This window comes from Triturus cristatus, chromosome 8 (assembly GCF_964204655.1).
Source record: "Triturus cristatus chromosome 8, aTriCri1.1, whole genome shotgun sequence".
NCBI lineage: Eukaryota > Metazoa > Chordata > Amphibia > Caudata > Salamandridae > Triturus > Triturus cristatus.
The window spans coordinates 746,420,974-746,436,364 of record NC_140591.1 but is presented as its reverse complement, the minus strand read 5'-3'; the positions used below and the strand labels follow the sequence as shown (position 1 = coordinate 746,436,364).

Genomic DNA, 15,391 nt, shown 5'->3' with positions numbered 1-15,391 from the left:
TTTATATAGTTTGTCTGTGCCCAACCCTATTACAAGAGAGACATGTCCTTCTGATAACACTTTTTAAAACTTTGGGACACCTTATCTCGTATTTTAAATACTTTTCTCTTTATAGACAGTTTTCATCTAGTAGATTCATCTCATGTGGTATTTTAATTTGCATTTTCAGGAAAATGTGTTAATTGAATTTGAACCAATAAGTATTCATTTATGTATGGTTTAATTAACTGTCTTAAGCAATAAATACATTGTATGTAACTTTATTTCCAATGGGTTTCTACTTTAAGCCTTTGACTGCACTATTTTCAATTGGAGGGTGGTATAGTACCAAAAGTAGGCCATGTGAGGTGCTGGACTTGCTACTGCTCTTTTTTGGCAGTAGTACATTTCAATCGTAAATTGCCTCTATACCCTGTTTCAGAAAATGAAGATATTTAACTCTTCTCTTTTGAATAACTTGACCCTTGCAAATAGGGAACTCCCCAGGTACATCGGGCTTCATGTTAGATACTCGATGCCTCCCTCTCAAAGATGCAGGCATAAGATATTGCTGACGACTCCTTAAAGGGCAGGACTTGATACTGTATGACAATCTAATAGAAGATAAATTGGAATTGTATCCAGGTTTACTTGGCTGTCACTAACATCATGATGCACATCGAGAAATTAGAATTTTGAAAAAAGTTGGGATTATGAGGAGCAGGTTCAGACATCCAGGGACGTATTTATGAGGGGCTTTGGACACGTTTGCACCGTGCAAAGTGGCACATGGGTGACAGAAGACTCTAAATCAGATTTATTAAGCTATGCAAAGCCACTTTGCTTAGCTTTGAATGGCTTTATCAATGTGGATTAAGGCAACGCGGTGTCAATCACTGCGTTGCCTTACTCTGCTTAAGGGAGGCTATCAATGGGCGTTGTGGTGGGTGTTCCCACGCAACTCTCATGCTTTTGGACACAGTTCCAAATTTGCATGGACTTGTAAATGGGAATGTGCCAAAATCATATGTCTCCCCCAGGTGAGGCGTAATGAGGAGAAATAACTTCAATTCTACAAATGTTTTTATCTTTCTGCATGTGCTGCATTCTGTAGCCACATAGAAAGAGGAAAAAGCCTCTCATGATTGTTTTGGTGTGAAAATAATCCTGCATGCTCTGGAGACACCCTTGCACCATGGTGCAAGAGTTCCTGTGTTGGCACTAGGCTCCCAAAACGGTGCCAGCGGGAGGGCAAAAGGACAGGAATGCACTCTATTGGATAGATTTCATGCATTCCTGCCCGTTCCCAGTGAATCAGGGCAGCACAGCAAGGAGACTTGGAGGCCTTCCCTGTGCCACTGATCTCGTATATATGCCCCTCAGTCTTTACAGAAAGAAGTCTCAGCTTGGTGTTGGGAGCTACTGAAGGCAGAGGATAAGAAGATGAAGATGACCTAGCAGATCTGGGAAGGATACTTACCTGCGCCAGAGCTACAAAATACATGGCAAGTATCTATGAGGCTTTTTCAATTCACAGTTAAACCTTCTACCATAAAGGAAAACACTTCTATACCCTTTACCGGTTCAAATGGACCCCACAGAAAGTAGCAAAATTTGTGAAAAATCGAAAACCCCACCACAGAAAATGTTGAAGGGTCGATACTGATGAAGAACACATTTGCAACCTGCCAATCGCTTAAGTGGTTTTGAGTAGGCCTGGGCCGTAAATTCCGTTCCGCTCGCGGAATTTGCGGAATTTCGGTAATTTCGCGTTCCGCGGAGAACTCGAAATTGCCCAAAATTCTGCTTTCCACGACTTCGCAAAATTTTTTCTTGTTCGCGTTCTCAAAATGCGTGTTCGCAAGATATTTCTCCCCGAGCACGCAAACAGCAACTGTGAACAATAAAAAAGCATCGCGAACAAGCAATTACGCGTGTTCGCAGAATTTCTGCATGTTCGCGGAGATTTTTTACCGTTTCGCGGAGATTTGCGTAACGCGTTTACGCAAATTACGCCCACCCCTAGTTTTGAATGCACATGAGTAATATTGTATCCAAAAACCTGACAGTGGAATATGAAATAAGAAAAATAAGCCCCAATTTAATTGTTTTTAGAACAGACATTCAGTTGAACCTTCGTATTTAACTGTCACACAGAAGTCTTCTTTTCTGCATGATTTATTTGACCAAAAGGGAAATATGTCTAAACTGGCTCCAATCACACCCACTATCAGTCAACAAATGGCTAGTGGAGATAGCCTATACCCAAAAAACAAACATCAACTGTTTCATCAGTAACAAAATTCATGTGGACAATTTGTGGCTATGGTATATCAGATGGCTTAACAGCACAAGAAATTCGAGTATTTCCAATTATTACACCATACTGCTCTGATTTTGACCAATACTAATTGGCTTTTAGTCAGATTTTCAGCAACTTGAGATAGAGAGTGTCAAGTACAGTACTCAATAGAACTAACTTGCTTCTGATGGTGACAAAAAATACAAGAAGAGAAAGAAAATGCTGTTAACAATTATTAATATTTTTTCCAACTTTTTAATTTTTTGTTAATTTCAATGTGTGCTTTCTTAGAGACAACAGTATGTATTCTACGCAAATGACCCCTCCCTGAACTCAGTATTCATAAATGTACTGCCTTCCAGGTTCATTAATTGGTTTTCACACCTGTTTCCACCACAAACTGCAAGTAGGTTGAAACCACAAAAAAGAGAAACAAGGGACTACTACTTAGAAAAATTTGGAAAAAAAACTGTGGTGATAAACGCATTTCATTTACAAGTTTTGCGGCTCCTAAAAGCAGAGAGGATGGTGATATTAGCACAGGAAACCTTTTTTTTATGTCAATTTTACCCCAAAAACATACTTTCCTGCACAGTCCTTTTTGACATTTCTCACAAACAAAGTTTTGCCATGTTTTAATTATTTTTTCAGTTCCCTCCAACAGTTCAATCCACAAACTCTGTGTACCTTTAAAACTCCAAGGAAAAAAGGCAAATATTTTGTAAAAAGTTACGAAGGTTTCAGTGAGCAATGCCCAAACATCAAAAAAGGGGTCAGCCCCTGGGAGGTGGGGAGAAGGCGGTGGAGAGGAGAACCCCTGGCAAAGAAGGGTCTAAGCTAAACCTTCAGGAGACGTTTCCTAAACAACTGCTTGCTACAACCAGCATGTTCTAATAGCATTCTAGAAGTCATTATCATTATGATAGTTGCACTTCATCCTGTTAAATTCCTATCTCTTTGGCTGGCGACACACGATTGTGGGTGGTAGAAAGTTACTTAGGGGCATATTATCAAGACAGGTGATACAATTATCGCCGCTTTAGTGGGCTCGATAATATGCTCTATGGAATTCCAATTGAAGCTCATGTTAGATGTCCTTCACATCTAACATGGGCTTCAATTGGAATTCCATAGAGCATGTTATCAAGCCCATTAAAGCTGTTTTAACGGCAGTTTTCTGCCGCTAAAGCGGCGATAATCGTATTGCCTGTCTTGATAATATGCCTCTTAGTTAGGATGAGTTATAAATAGCCTTTCATGCTATAACTTAATCAATGTTTTTTCTGCATCTTCTAACAAAGCTTTGAGCCTGATTTGTAAATTTACTTCGGTAGTTTTAGTCCCACATTTAAAATGTATTTAGCATTCTGTTTTAAGTTGCTGAAAAATTCCATTCATACTCCTGGAATGATGTGACTATTGCAGATTGTCACTCATTTAAATATACATGGTGTACGTTTACATTTTAGCATTTGTGCTTGGTTACGTTTCTACTTTTTTTTCAACCTGTGGAAAAACTCCTTCCTGTGCCACCTTATCAAATCTGTTGCTTCTTCCCATTCTAATCTGGCATAGATATTTACTCCTACTGTCCTAGGATTAAATCACCAATACTTTCTAGGGTCTGACTTTGCCTTGCAAATGTGAATACTATGAAACTGAGGGCCCAGTTCACAAAGGTAAAGTAAGACCGAAAGTCTAACTTTAGACCAGAAGTCTAAGTTTAGATCTAAAGTTTAACTTTTTACCTGAAGTCGAACTTTACACCCGAAGTCTAACTTTAGACTTAAAGTTTAACTTAGATCAAAAGTCTAACTTCAGTACTTTTTTGTATTCGCAAAGGTAAGTTACTATTAGTAAGTTTACTACAAGTGAAATGACTAGTAGTAAACTTACTACTAATAAAATGACTAGTAGTGAAGTTACTAGTAGTAACTTACCATTGTGAATACTGAAAAGTAGTAAACTTTGACTATTGGTCTAAGTTGACTTTTAGTCTAAACTTAGGGCCTGTTTATGAGTTTGACCACTGCCCAACTCTCTCACCGCCAAACTCTGCGGACGCCAGCCCGCCAGATTACAAGTTGTAATTCAAGCAGGCGGTCCTGCGGCGGCTGGCCCTCGGCACTGCCTTTCAAAGGCTCATAGTAGAGCCTTGGAAAGGCAGCGCCGTGGGGCAGCCACAGTGTGTTCCAGCACTACATTGACTGTAAAGTTCATGCTGTGCAAGAACTGGGCTGCAGAAAGACAGGCACCCAGGCACCAGGGTGCCCATTAGGGCCCCTCAGTGTCCTCACCGCCATCAAAAAGAGGGCTGTGAGGAAGCTCATTTTATGCTTGGTGGTGCAGCAGCAGCATATTGGGGCCTCAGACCACCACATCACCACCAACAATCGCAGATCCCTGGCAGTTACTGCAGTTCTCTGGAGATCAAACCGCTGTACTCATAACACAGTGGTCGGACCGCTGGTGCAGCAGTCCCCGTCCACCGTCGCACCTCCACCATGAGTTTGGTGATCCTATGGTCCTCCAAACTTGTAATCAGGCCGTTCAAATTTAGGTTTAAATTAAAGCTTCAGGTCTAAACTTAGACTGCAGGTCTAAAGTTAGACTTTTGGTCTAACTTTACCTTTTTGAATCGGACCCTGAGTTTGCAGGTATTCACTAACTTTTGAAGGCATAACCGCACTGGAACCCTCATTCCATGACCGAAAGTAAGTTTGCTCTATATAAATTTACACTATACGTCTCTCGAAAAATATATGTCAGTACACACCAGTACAAGTGCAAATGCTCTTTGTGTGACTACACAGTGCAAATTTACAATTGGAAAACAAGCATTTGAACACCAAGTTCAATTTAGATTTTCTAATAGCTGTGTGAATACAACGATCATTGCAAAGCCAATACGATGATATTGTAACAGACAAGCACTGAGTTAAACCACACAGTAATATGAAAATTAAAATAGAACACACACGCACATGTTATAAAGGAGATCAAGAGAAACACAATTATGCACAAGTTACATTGCAAATCTTTGAGAACACTTTTAGTGCTATTCCTTTTCATTCCATTACAAGTAAAATGCAATTAGCATTACCTGTAAATCGCTTCAAATGGGTTTTCTCTTGATATCCCAAATGCTCTTTCATCCTGAGTTGTCCCCTCCCTGTGAGACAAATATAACCAAAGGTTTACACAGTTATTTTCATCCAGACCTCAATTTCCTCACATGTTCATATGTAGTCTTATTAAATTAGGCAAAAAATTAGGATGAAAAATGTTGCATAGTTACTGGTCATTGTATTTGATTTTCCTTGGATTAATTCACCAAGCACTTGACTAGTTTGGAACAGCGTAATTATGGCACCATCCTTCCATGTTTTGACTATGCCATATATACGTTCATATAGTACCATATATTTATGTGCTTTAATGTCTTTAATGTAAGTGGTGTACTTGACCAAACTAATGAAGGTGCATTTGCAGTACAATCCAGATATTTAGCTAAGCATGTATACTAATGTTTTCTTTATAGTGGTACCAAATTGCAGTTTCATATATATCTGCAATTGAGTAATTTTGCTAGCTCTCACATACTCATGTATTCATTTGAATAGTATCCTGCATTCATTTTAATACTGTATATGTATCCATAATGATGCATGTGAACATGTATTGAAGTGTTTTGTCACGTTAACTTGACCTCAAATGTTGAATCTTCAGTGTGAAAGCTTGCTTGGGTTGCAATGTTTTCTTCTTCTTTGTCGGTGTGTTCATATGATCTTATAGTTAGTGAAAGGCACATTGTGTATGAGAGATAGTGAGGCTTGGGAGGAGAGCTATTGGCAAAGACGAGATGCGCTAACGAACAAAGGGAATACCTCTATTCATTTCATATCTAGAGACAGGGGGAATCCAAAGACATCCCTATTTTCAGACCATGAGATGGGAGTGTTGAATATGGTTGCCAAGTGTTACTATGAGAATGTAGAAAAGTACTGGGACACATGATGTGGGATTCTCAAATGTTCTGTGGAAGTTTTATTGGTGGTCCCACTTTCGCTTTAGTCAGATTCCATTTGGACTCGGAGGGGTACAAACCTCTTTGCTACATTCCTGTTGTGTGGCATTATGCTATGCAATACTCCAGGTTTGGGAAACTTCTACAGAAGTCCCTAAAATACTGACACCTTCCTGCTTTACTGGATCTAATTAGGGATTCCTAATTTAAATACTACTTTGTTCTGGTTTAGTTTTGGTAAATCAAATGTATTCATGTATAGGCAAGAGGACCGAAAATCATATACTGATCACCAGATCTTGTTTCTTATTTTCTGCATTGCTTTTACCGAATTCCTTGTATATTTTATACTTTTGAGACTAAACTTTGTTAGACGATTTGGAATGCCAGTGGTGGTTCTGTATTTTTACACTATATTCTGGAGACTTGTATACATCAGTTTGGCTTTGAATTTGTAACAACCCTACTTTCAATCCCATTTATCAACTTTTGGGTCCTCACTATGTGGTCAAATGGGCTACACTGTAAATCGAAATTTAAGATGATGTGAACTTCTCTTTATTTTTCAGCATCTAAAAAGGAAATTTGGATATTCAGCTCAGTGCTTTGGAAAATGGTAGCACAACGAGGATAGAATACATTTAGTTAGAATAGTTCAGATCCAATCCCAGCCCTAGAGCCCATGTTTCTGTCTTAAGGAAAGGCAGAGTTCCAGCAGTTTGAGAAAGACCTGTAACAGCGGAGGTGTGAGTATTAATAGTGTTGCACATTTTAATGGCTTATGATTAGTTGCAGCTTTTGTGGAAATTGCATGATGTTTTGTGGAGATGTTTTGAATGTCATGTAAATGTGGCACTTTATGTGGAGAACCGAGGTGGCCTAAGATCCCGGGACGATATTAAAAAGTGTAGAAGGCACTGTATGGTAAATGTCTCCCAATTGTTTTTGATGCTTGTAGTGAGACGTCGTTAACAGTACAATTGAGTTAAGGTCATTTATTTTTGTGCGTGAAAGAGAGGTGTGGTTGGTGTGGTGAGCTCTTTGTGGCAAGGGACGCTTTACCATTTGGTCAAGGTCTCATTCCAGTGTGTCAGAGTAGTTTGGAAAGTGTTATTACGAACCATTTCTTGTATGATTGAATAATGTTGATTTCTTTAGTGAGCAGACAAAGTTATTTGTTGCAATTGCTTTGTATTTGTTTTGTATGCATGGTGCTGAAGAGAGTGCATTAATGAGAAATAGGGTGCACTGCATTAAGGAGCGAGATTGATGTCACTGTTTCCTGCACTGAGACTGGCTGGTTGGTATAAAGCCAAAATGTTATTGGTTGTCTACATCATAGAGTGTTGAACTGGTATTGGGTATTGACTCTGAATGAGAAGTGTGATTAAACCATTATTTTCTGCTCTGAAACAAAATTCTATTTGTGATTAATGACGTTTGTTGGAAAACTAAATGTTGTAAAGTTTTACGAGATTTGTTGAGGGGAGATGTGATAATACCTGTTAGAGAGGGAGAAAAGGCACCACCCAAAGATACTCCATGTAATTATATATCAATAAATGTAGGGTTTCACTCAAGTATTTGACTTAAACAATGGCACAAGATCACAGAGAAAGAAGGTGCACTGGCATGGCCATGCTATGGTATGTTCAATGTGAGAATCCTAGAAAATTTGAGGAGGATATTATATGTGATGAAACCACAGCCTAAACCTACACAGATTGAAGCGCTCAATGCTTAGGAGCATTTAGATCATGCCAGAAAGAAGGAAAGGTATCAGGGAAGAGCTAGAAAGGCAGTGCATTTTGCGCTGATGCAAGCTGGGATGCAGACCAGAAAAAGTGGAGAACTGAGATGATAGGGGGAGTAAAATTAGACCCCTCATCAACAGGTGAAGAATTTGACAAAAGGAAGGAAAACAGGAAATAGAAAAGTGACAGTGACTATATCAATAGTCTTTTAAATGCGTTGTTGTCAGAACACCCACCTCCATCTAATGAGACCCAATTAGTGGTAGGTGGAGGCGCTAATGCGAAAGGAAATTCGGGAGTGGATACTGCGCCGGTAAATGTGAGCCCTAATGAAATGGGTGCCTCCACTGTGAATATGAATCAAATACCAAAGGAAGGGAATCCAGGGATTTGTGCCGCTGGTACCTCAACAGCAGTTAATGCCCCAGATACTCTCTCTGTCTCGGTTACCATTGGCCCTTTGGTTCCTATATACAAATCTAGTTTTGCAGGAAACGTAACACACTATTTGGCTGTGAAAGGCCCCAGAGAATGATCCAACGAGTTCGAACACGGGAACATTTGTTTCCGTAATTCCAATTAATGTGAATTCCCCTTGTGGTGTGAGTGCAGATCCAACAATCAAATAGACAGGATTTGAACCTCTAAGGTAATTCCTGGGATTGCCAGATATGGGTACCCTAACCTGGGACCCTCCCCTGAATGCACATAGTAGCACTCCCAAACAGAAGGCAGTACCTTGAGTTCCTGGGGTGCAGCCTAGTCTCTGCGTTCAGGAAATAAACAAATGGTTGAAGGTTTTCAACACCACATTGAATGAAAGTGAAAGCACAGAATTGAGTTAAGGAATTATTCAGTTATCATTGAGGTTAAGCTTGGTGGATGTAGCCAAATTGAAACAAGGATTAGATGAAATAATAAATGGAAGTTTGAATTGGCCCAACAAGATACTTACCAAGAAAAGTAACTTTTGTTGATGAGTAAGGATGTTACCCGATGAACGAGTCAAGCCTGTGATAAACCATCTGAATCAGCTCAGAAATATGACTGACTCTGTTTTAGTGATAAGGACCTAGAGTGTATGAGAATAGCAGGGATGAAACTGCAAATTTGGGAATTGATTCACAACATTCAAATTTGGAGTGTGCTAGATAAGTGGGAAGGTAAATGGTCAAAAAGAAAAGGCCCAAAGGAATCTATGGGAGGACCGCCTTCTTCCATAGTAAAGGCACTAGGTACTTTCAGTTTCCCCTAATGGGAAGTACCCAGCAAAAGTTATGTCCATATGCCTTGGAGTATGAGTGATCTTGCGTCCTTTAAAAATGATTTCTCATGATTGAGAGAGAAGCCTGTAAAACGGCACAAACATATTGAGTGTATTTTTATAAATTCTGAAGGTTTTTTGGACTGATCTGAATACATTTTTCAATAGTGTAGTTCAGAGTGATTTGTGGACAACATCCAAAATAGCTTGAGAATATCAAGGAGAGAGAACTGGCAAGAGATCCATTGACTAATGGTCTGTCACCAACATGAATGAGAAAGTATAACCAGGTGACGATATGGTTGAAATCTAAGGTATGGCCCCTGTAGGGGAGTAGGATCTGCTTAACATGTTTACCCCCATTTTTTGCTGGTGTTTTACTGTTTTTCGACTTTAGTCTGGCTGGGACCCTGCTATTCAGGGCCGCAGCCTAGCTGCTTCCTCTCTAAAGTGATTGCATGTACTTTAGGTACACTCCAGATTGGATTCTGGGGTACCCTTGTGAGTCCCTAGCATATGGTATACTATGTACCCAGGGCATAGGTACCCCAGAGGCCTACCAGGGGCTGAAGCATGTATTGTGCCACCCCTGGAAAGCCATGCAAAATGAAACCAGAGGTCTGCTACTGCAGCCTGGGTAAGGTGATGCATGCACCCCTTAGTGAGGTATAGGTTCACTATACCTCAGCTATCACTGCACATAGTAATCTATCAGTCACCCCTATGACAGGCCTTATCAATCCTGAAGGCAGGGTGCTTGGTTATATGTGAAAGGGTGCCCAGGCATGAGCTGAGCGCCTCTGCAGCCTTCAGAATCTCTTCTACGGGGTTGTCAGTGGTGCAGTCTGACCATATACTCTTAAGTGCATTATATCTTAAACGGTTAATGCTAACTTTGGACTGACTGCACGGAAATATGTTGTGTTTGGTGTCAAACACCTTGGAATCATACCCCCACATCAGTTCTTGATGTGAGGATATGATCCCACCCTTCTAGAGGGAGAGACATAGCAGTACTGGTATACCCGGTAGAAATCTAATAGACCCCTGGCATCACAAAATGGATGCTGCAGCCAAAGACACGGGTCTGGCCTCCTGCTGCTGACCGAAACTCTGGCAGGGGAGGCCTGGACTATAGGATTTTCTGCCACAGGGAGGTGTAACCACCTCTCAGACAGGCCTATGTGTATTGGGGCTGGGTGGGAGCACTCTTCGAGTGCTTTGAAGTCCTGCACTGGGGGCACATTTGGTGTCCCTGTGCATGGTCCAGCTCAAACCGGTTCTTGGGCTTCCAGCCCCTGTTCTGGCGTGAAACTGGATAAAGGAAGTGGGTGTAGCCACCCTTCTTTCCAAACCCTGCCATAGGTCGGTCCCTAGAGCTAGTTCAACCCTTTCCTTAGGTATAAGTAAGGAACCTCTGTAACCAGAACTTTAGCTATCCCTGGACGAAACTCTGAAGCTGCATCCTGGAACTTCGACATTCTACTAACGACTAGAGGACTGAAGAAATCTCCCTTGGGGTCAAAGAGTGACTCACCTGCTTGGTAGGCACCAACAAAGTATTTTGCCGTTCTACATCTCCGAAGCTCCCACCGGACTCCAAAGTATTTGCAGCCCAGGAAGAGGATTTCCAGACATCTCAGAGGCCAACCCGAGTCACCAGAAAAGCTGAGACCCGTAGCCCTCGTGAGTAGCGTGGAACCGGAACTCCTGGTCACGTGCACTTTTGCAAGTGCATTGACTTCACGACATTTTCTGAAGTCGTGCTTGGGCTCACTTGCAGCCACCACCTCGAGCACAGAATCCACTGAAGATTGTCAGCCTAGTCACTCCGAGTGACCCGTGGGCCAATATTTTGTGTTTTGTCTCGAGGTCCCTTCGCGATCCCTGGTCCGTTGACTGGTGGGTCCCTGAGGGGGTAACTGTGATTGTCATTGGGCTTCTCTGGTTGCTCCAGATGTGCCCCGTCTCTCTACTGAGTGGTGAGTCCCTCAGACCTTGCTGGTCTGCACCATAGCATCTTTCTTCTTTCTGCGTGGGTTGCTGTTGCCAAGGCTTGTTGTGTCCAATCCGAGCACTGACGCTGCAGTACTCGACATTCTTCGTGGGACAGCTCAAATCCATTTCCTGGTTGTCTTCGACACCTCCTGGTCCTCGTGGCTGAAGAGTCAAGCATCACCTTCCTCACTTGAAATCACCCGACATCGGTGGGCATCCGCCTATCGCCTTCCTGGTCACTGGCAAGTGACCCAGACTCTGTCCCCTCTGCTTTCAGGTTCTTCTCGGCTTTGATCCAGGCTTGGATCTCTTCGGACACTTCACATCTTCCCGGCAGCAGCACTTCTTTGCCAGCTCCCATTAAAATCGACGACGCGACCCGACACCATTTGACACCTATGCACCCGGCTTCCCTAGGTGAGGTAACTCGAGTACTCCGGTGCTCCCATGGGTGTTGGCACTAGAACTTCCTAAGTCCCAAAGGGTTTGGTCCTGATTCGTTTCTAAGTGTCGTTAATCTTTAAAAATCTAACTGCGACTTTCACCATAGAAGCTAACGGGAGCTCGCGGCTGTGTTCACACACTGCACACGGCCCCCGGGGGTCCCCTGTGTCACTACCTTGGGTGGTTCCTTGGGGTCCCAGAGATTCTACAGTCTCTAGGCCTTGTGTCTAGTTAAGTCGTGGTTCTTATACCACTATTTTAGTATATGGTTTGGCTCGCCCCTAGGGTCTGACTTGTATTTGAGCTTATTACTGTGATATTTGAAGTGGAACTTATGTGTTTTGACCTCTAGTCTCATAAAGAGACTAGGACGGTGTGTTTAGAAATAAATACATATATTTTATATATATACCTGGTGTGGTTGTCTTTCATTTAGGCACTCAAGAGATTATAGACTGGTAAAACAAGCTTCTTTACATTCCTTCAAGACTTAGACTGAAGTCTGCTCTCCATAGCTACCACTAGGATAGCTTTCAATAAAGGTTGTCTTTAATAGGCCTGGGCGGTGAACTCCGTTCCGCTTGCGAAATTTGCGGAATTCGGGTAATTTTGCATTCTGCGGAGAACGCGGAATTGCCCATTATTCTGCGTTCCGCGGCTTCGCAGAATTTTTTGCTTGTTCACGTTCTCATAATGCGTGCTCCCGATATATTTCCCCCCGAGCATGCAAACAGCATTCGCGAACAGGAAAAAAGCATAGCGAACAAGCAATTCCACGTGTTCGTGGAATTTCTGTGTGCTCACTGAGATTTTTTACCATTTCGGGAGCTTTGGGTAGCGCGCCTACGCAAATTCCGCCCACCTCTAGTCTTTAACCTATAACCAATAAGGGGTTGTTTGGACTGGTACAGGGTGCCCACTATAACTAGTGAACAGCATATACTAGGCCAACTTCTCACATTGGTATGCAGCGTGTGGGATTCCAGCTTGCTATTGTTTTACCAGATAATCTCAATTGAGTGACTAACTGAAAACCACTAAAGGTACCCTAGGTACATATAATACAAACTTTAGAATACAGTAAGTTCTACTGAACATAGAGTTGTGTGTTAAGGGCTTAGCACTCCCTTTCTACAACTCAAGAGAGTTTAGTAGGCCACACTAGAGTAGGTAGTTGAATATACCACACCTCACTAGTTATGTCTTCAAGGCCAGGAACCAGTGGATCCCTGCCAGGAGCCAATGGGCTTCTAGTTACCATGTATGATAACCTCCCATTCATGGAACTGAGAGCATTATGCACAGCTAGGAAACTGAGGACAGTAAAAAGTCCAACCACCCAGCATCTCATAGAGATACTCAGGCTGGATGATCTCAGAAGACCTACAGGGTTTGAAGGGGCAGGCAGAGTGGGTGGGACAGCACATGAGGAAGGGCCTAGGGGTGAAATTCCCTCTGACCTGACCTCTAATGCTGACCAGGAAGTTGACAATGATCTTGACCTGGAAAATCCAGCTCCCCTGGAAGATGAGGGGGAGGGCCACAATGGCCCCCTCTTTGCCCCTCCAGGAAGAGTTGGTAGTGGGCCTAGAAGGTCTAGATCTCCCTCAGTGGAGTCTAACCATTCTGGTTCATCTATAGGGACATCTATTTCCTCTCATAGGAGGGAAACCTCTCAGGAGAGGAGGGGGAGACTGCTTAAGTATGAGGAAGCTCAGCTTGAGATCAGAAGAAAGCAGGTAGCCCTAGATAAGGAGGCCCTAGAGCTCTACAGAGCTAGACAAAAGTTGGGACTAGAGTCCCATGGTGGCAGCAACATCCCTAGAGATAGGGAGAGGTCTCAAGACCATAGAAACCTGAATATGAAAGTCCCTCCCTACCAGAGTGGGGATGACATCCACAAATGGATAACTGGACTGGAAAGGGCCTGTAAAGTTCAAAGGGTCCCCCAGGAGCAGTTGGCAGCGATATTATGGCTCTCCTTTGCAGACAAAGGTAAAGATAAGCTCCTCACTGTTAGAGGGGAGGAGGCAGATGATTATAGAAGTCTGAAGTGGGCCTTGATTGAAGGGTTTGGCCTAACCACTGAGCAATACAGGTTAAAGTTCAGGGATACCCAAAAGGCACATAATCAAGACTGGGTAGACTTTATAGATTGTGCTACTAAGGCTCTGGAGGGTTGGTTACTTGGCAGCAAAGTACATGACTTCCAAGGATTGTACAATTTGATTATGAGGGAGCAGATCCCTAATAACTGTCAAAATCAGTTGTTGCACCAGTACCTGGTGGATGCAGATCTGACCTCTCCCCAAGAATTGGGAAAGAAGGCAGACTCGTGGGTCAGAACCAGGGTGAGGAAGAAGGTACAGGACCAAGGTGGTGAACCCAAGAAGCAAGATCCTAAAAACTCTGACAAGAGTGGTAGAAGGGTAAAGACCAGAAGTCTTCACAAGCCCCCCAAAAAGCTTCTTCAGGTGGGGATTCACAGTCTAACAAGGGAAAAGGCCAAAAGAAACCATGGTGCAAAATCTGTAAGCAGAAAACTCACTGGACCAGTGACTGCACCAAGTCCAAAGAATCTACTCCAGCCACCATTGCCTCTAAGGCAACTGTTCCCCCTAGTACAGCTAATATTGGTGGTGGTAATGTTCAGAATAAGGGTGTAGTAGGGTTGACCCTGGGTTCTGAGATAGATTCTGGCCTAGTCAGAGTTCCAACTCAGGCTGTTCTAGTCTGTGATGGAGGCATTAATATGTCCTCCTTTGTGAGTCCCAGTAACTTGGTCAAATACAGTCAACAGCCTTTAATAAATTGAAAAGAGACTTTAGAATTCAGGGACACAGGAGCAAGTGTCACAATGGTGACAAAAGATCTTGTGGATCCAGGGCAGATTATACATGGTGAAATGTACCAAGTGACCAATGATAGCAATGTCAGAACAGACCATTCTCTGGCAGTTGTTAACTTCTCCTGGGGAGGGGTAACTGGCCTTAAGAATGTTGTGGTAAGTGCAGACCTACCAGTGCAGTGCTTTCTTGGCAATGATCTAGAAACTTCAGTTTGGGATGAAGTGGAGCTCAGGACACATGCAGAAATGTAAGGGATCCCTGGTCATGTCTTTGCTGTGACTAGGTCACAGGCCAACATGTCTAAAACTGAACAGGTCCTGGATTCTGGAAGAATGGACCAGGTGCCTCCCAAGAGGAGGAGCAGTAGGGTTAAGGCAGTGCCTTCCCACCTAACTCAGAATGCAGATCAGTCTCCTCAGGGAGATGATCTTGAGCCTGAGGAAGGAACTGTCCCAGAGGAGCTTGAACCTGGCCAGGTTGAGTTATTGGGGACAGGGGGCCCTTCCAGGTCAGATCTGAGCCAGTCGCAGAAAACCTGCCCCTCTCTTGAACCCCTCAGAAAGCAAGCTGATGATGAGGCTGCTGGGAATGCTAGTGGCACCCATAACGTATATTGGGATGATGGACTCCTTTACTCAGAGATTAAAGATCCCAAGCCTGGTGCATCCTGGAGGTTGGTCATATCTCTGAAGTTTAGGGGCTTCCTATTGACACTAGCCCATGATATTCCCCTAGCAGGACACCTGGGCCAGAACAAGACTTGGGGCAGAATTG

General features: G+C 42.9%; 1 protein-coding gene across 2 annotated transcripts in view; it reads right to left on the bottom strand.

The window, feature by feature from the left end:
• LOC146805015 (acetylserotonin O-methyltransferase-like) overlaps positions 1-15,391 on the bottom strand; it is a 498,870-nt gene that overhangs the window by 229,481 nt on the left and 253,998 nt on the right. For both annotated transcript variants that reach the window (XM_085622164.1, XM_085622165.1), the window contains exon 4: positions 5,385-5,453. In XM_085622164.1, coding sequence (XP_085478290.1) covers positions 5,385-5,453 — 69 coding nt within the window. The remainder of the gene's footprint in view (positions 1-5,384; positions 5,454-15,391) is intronic.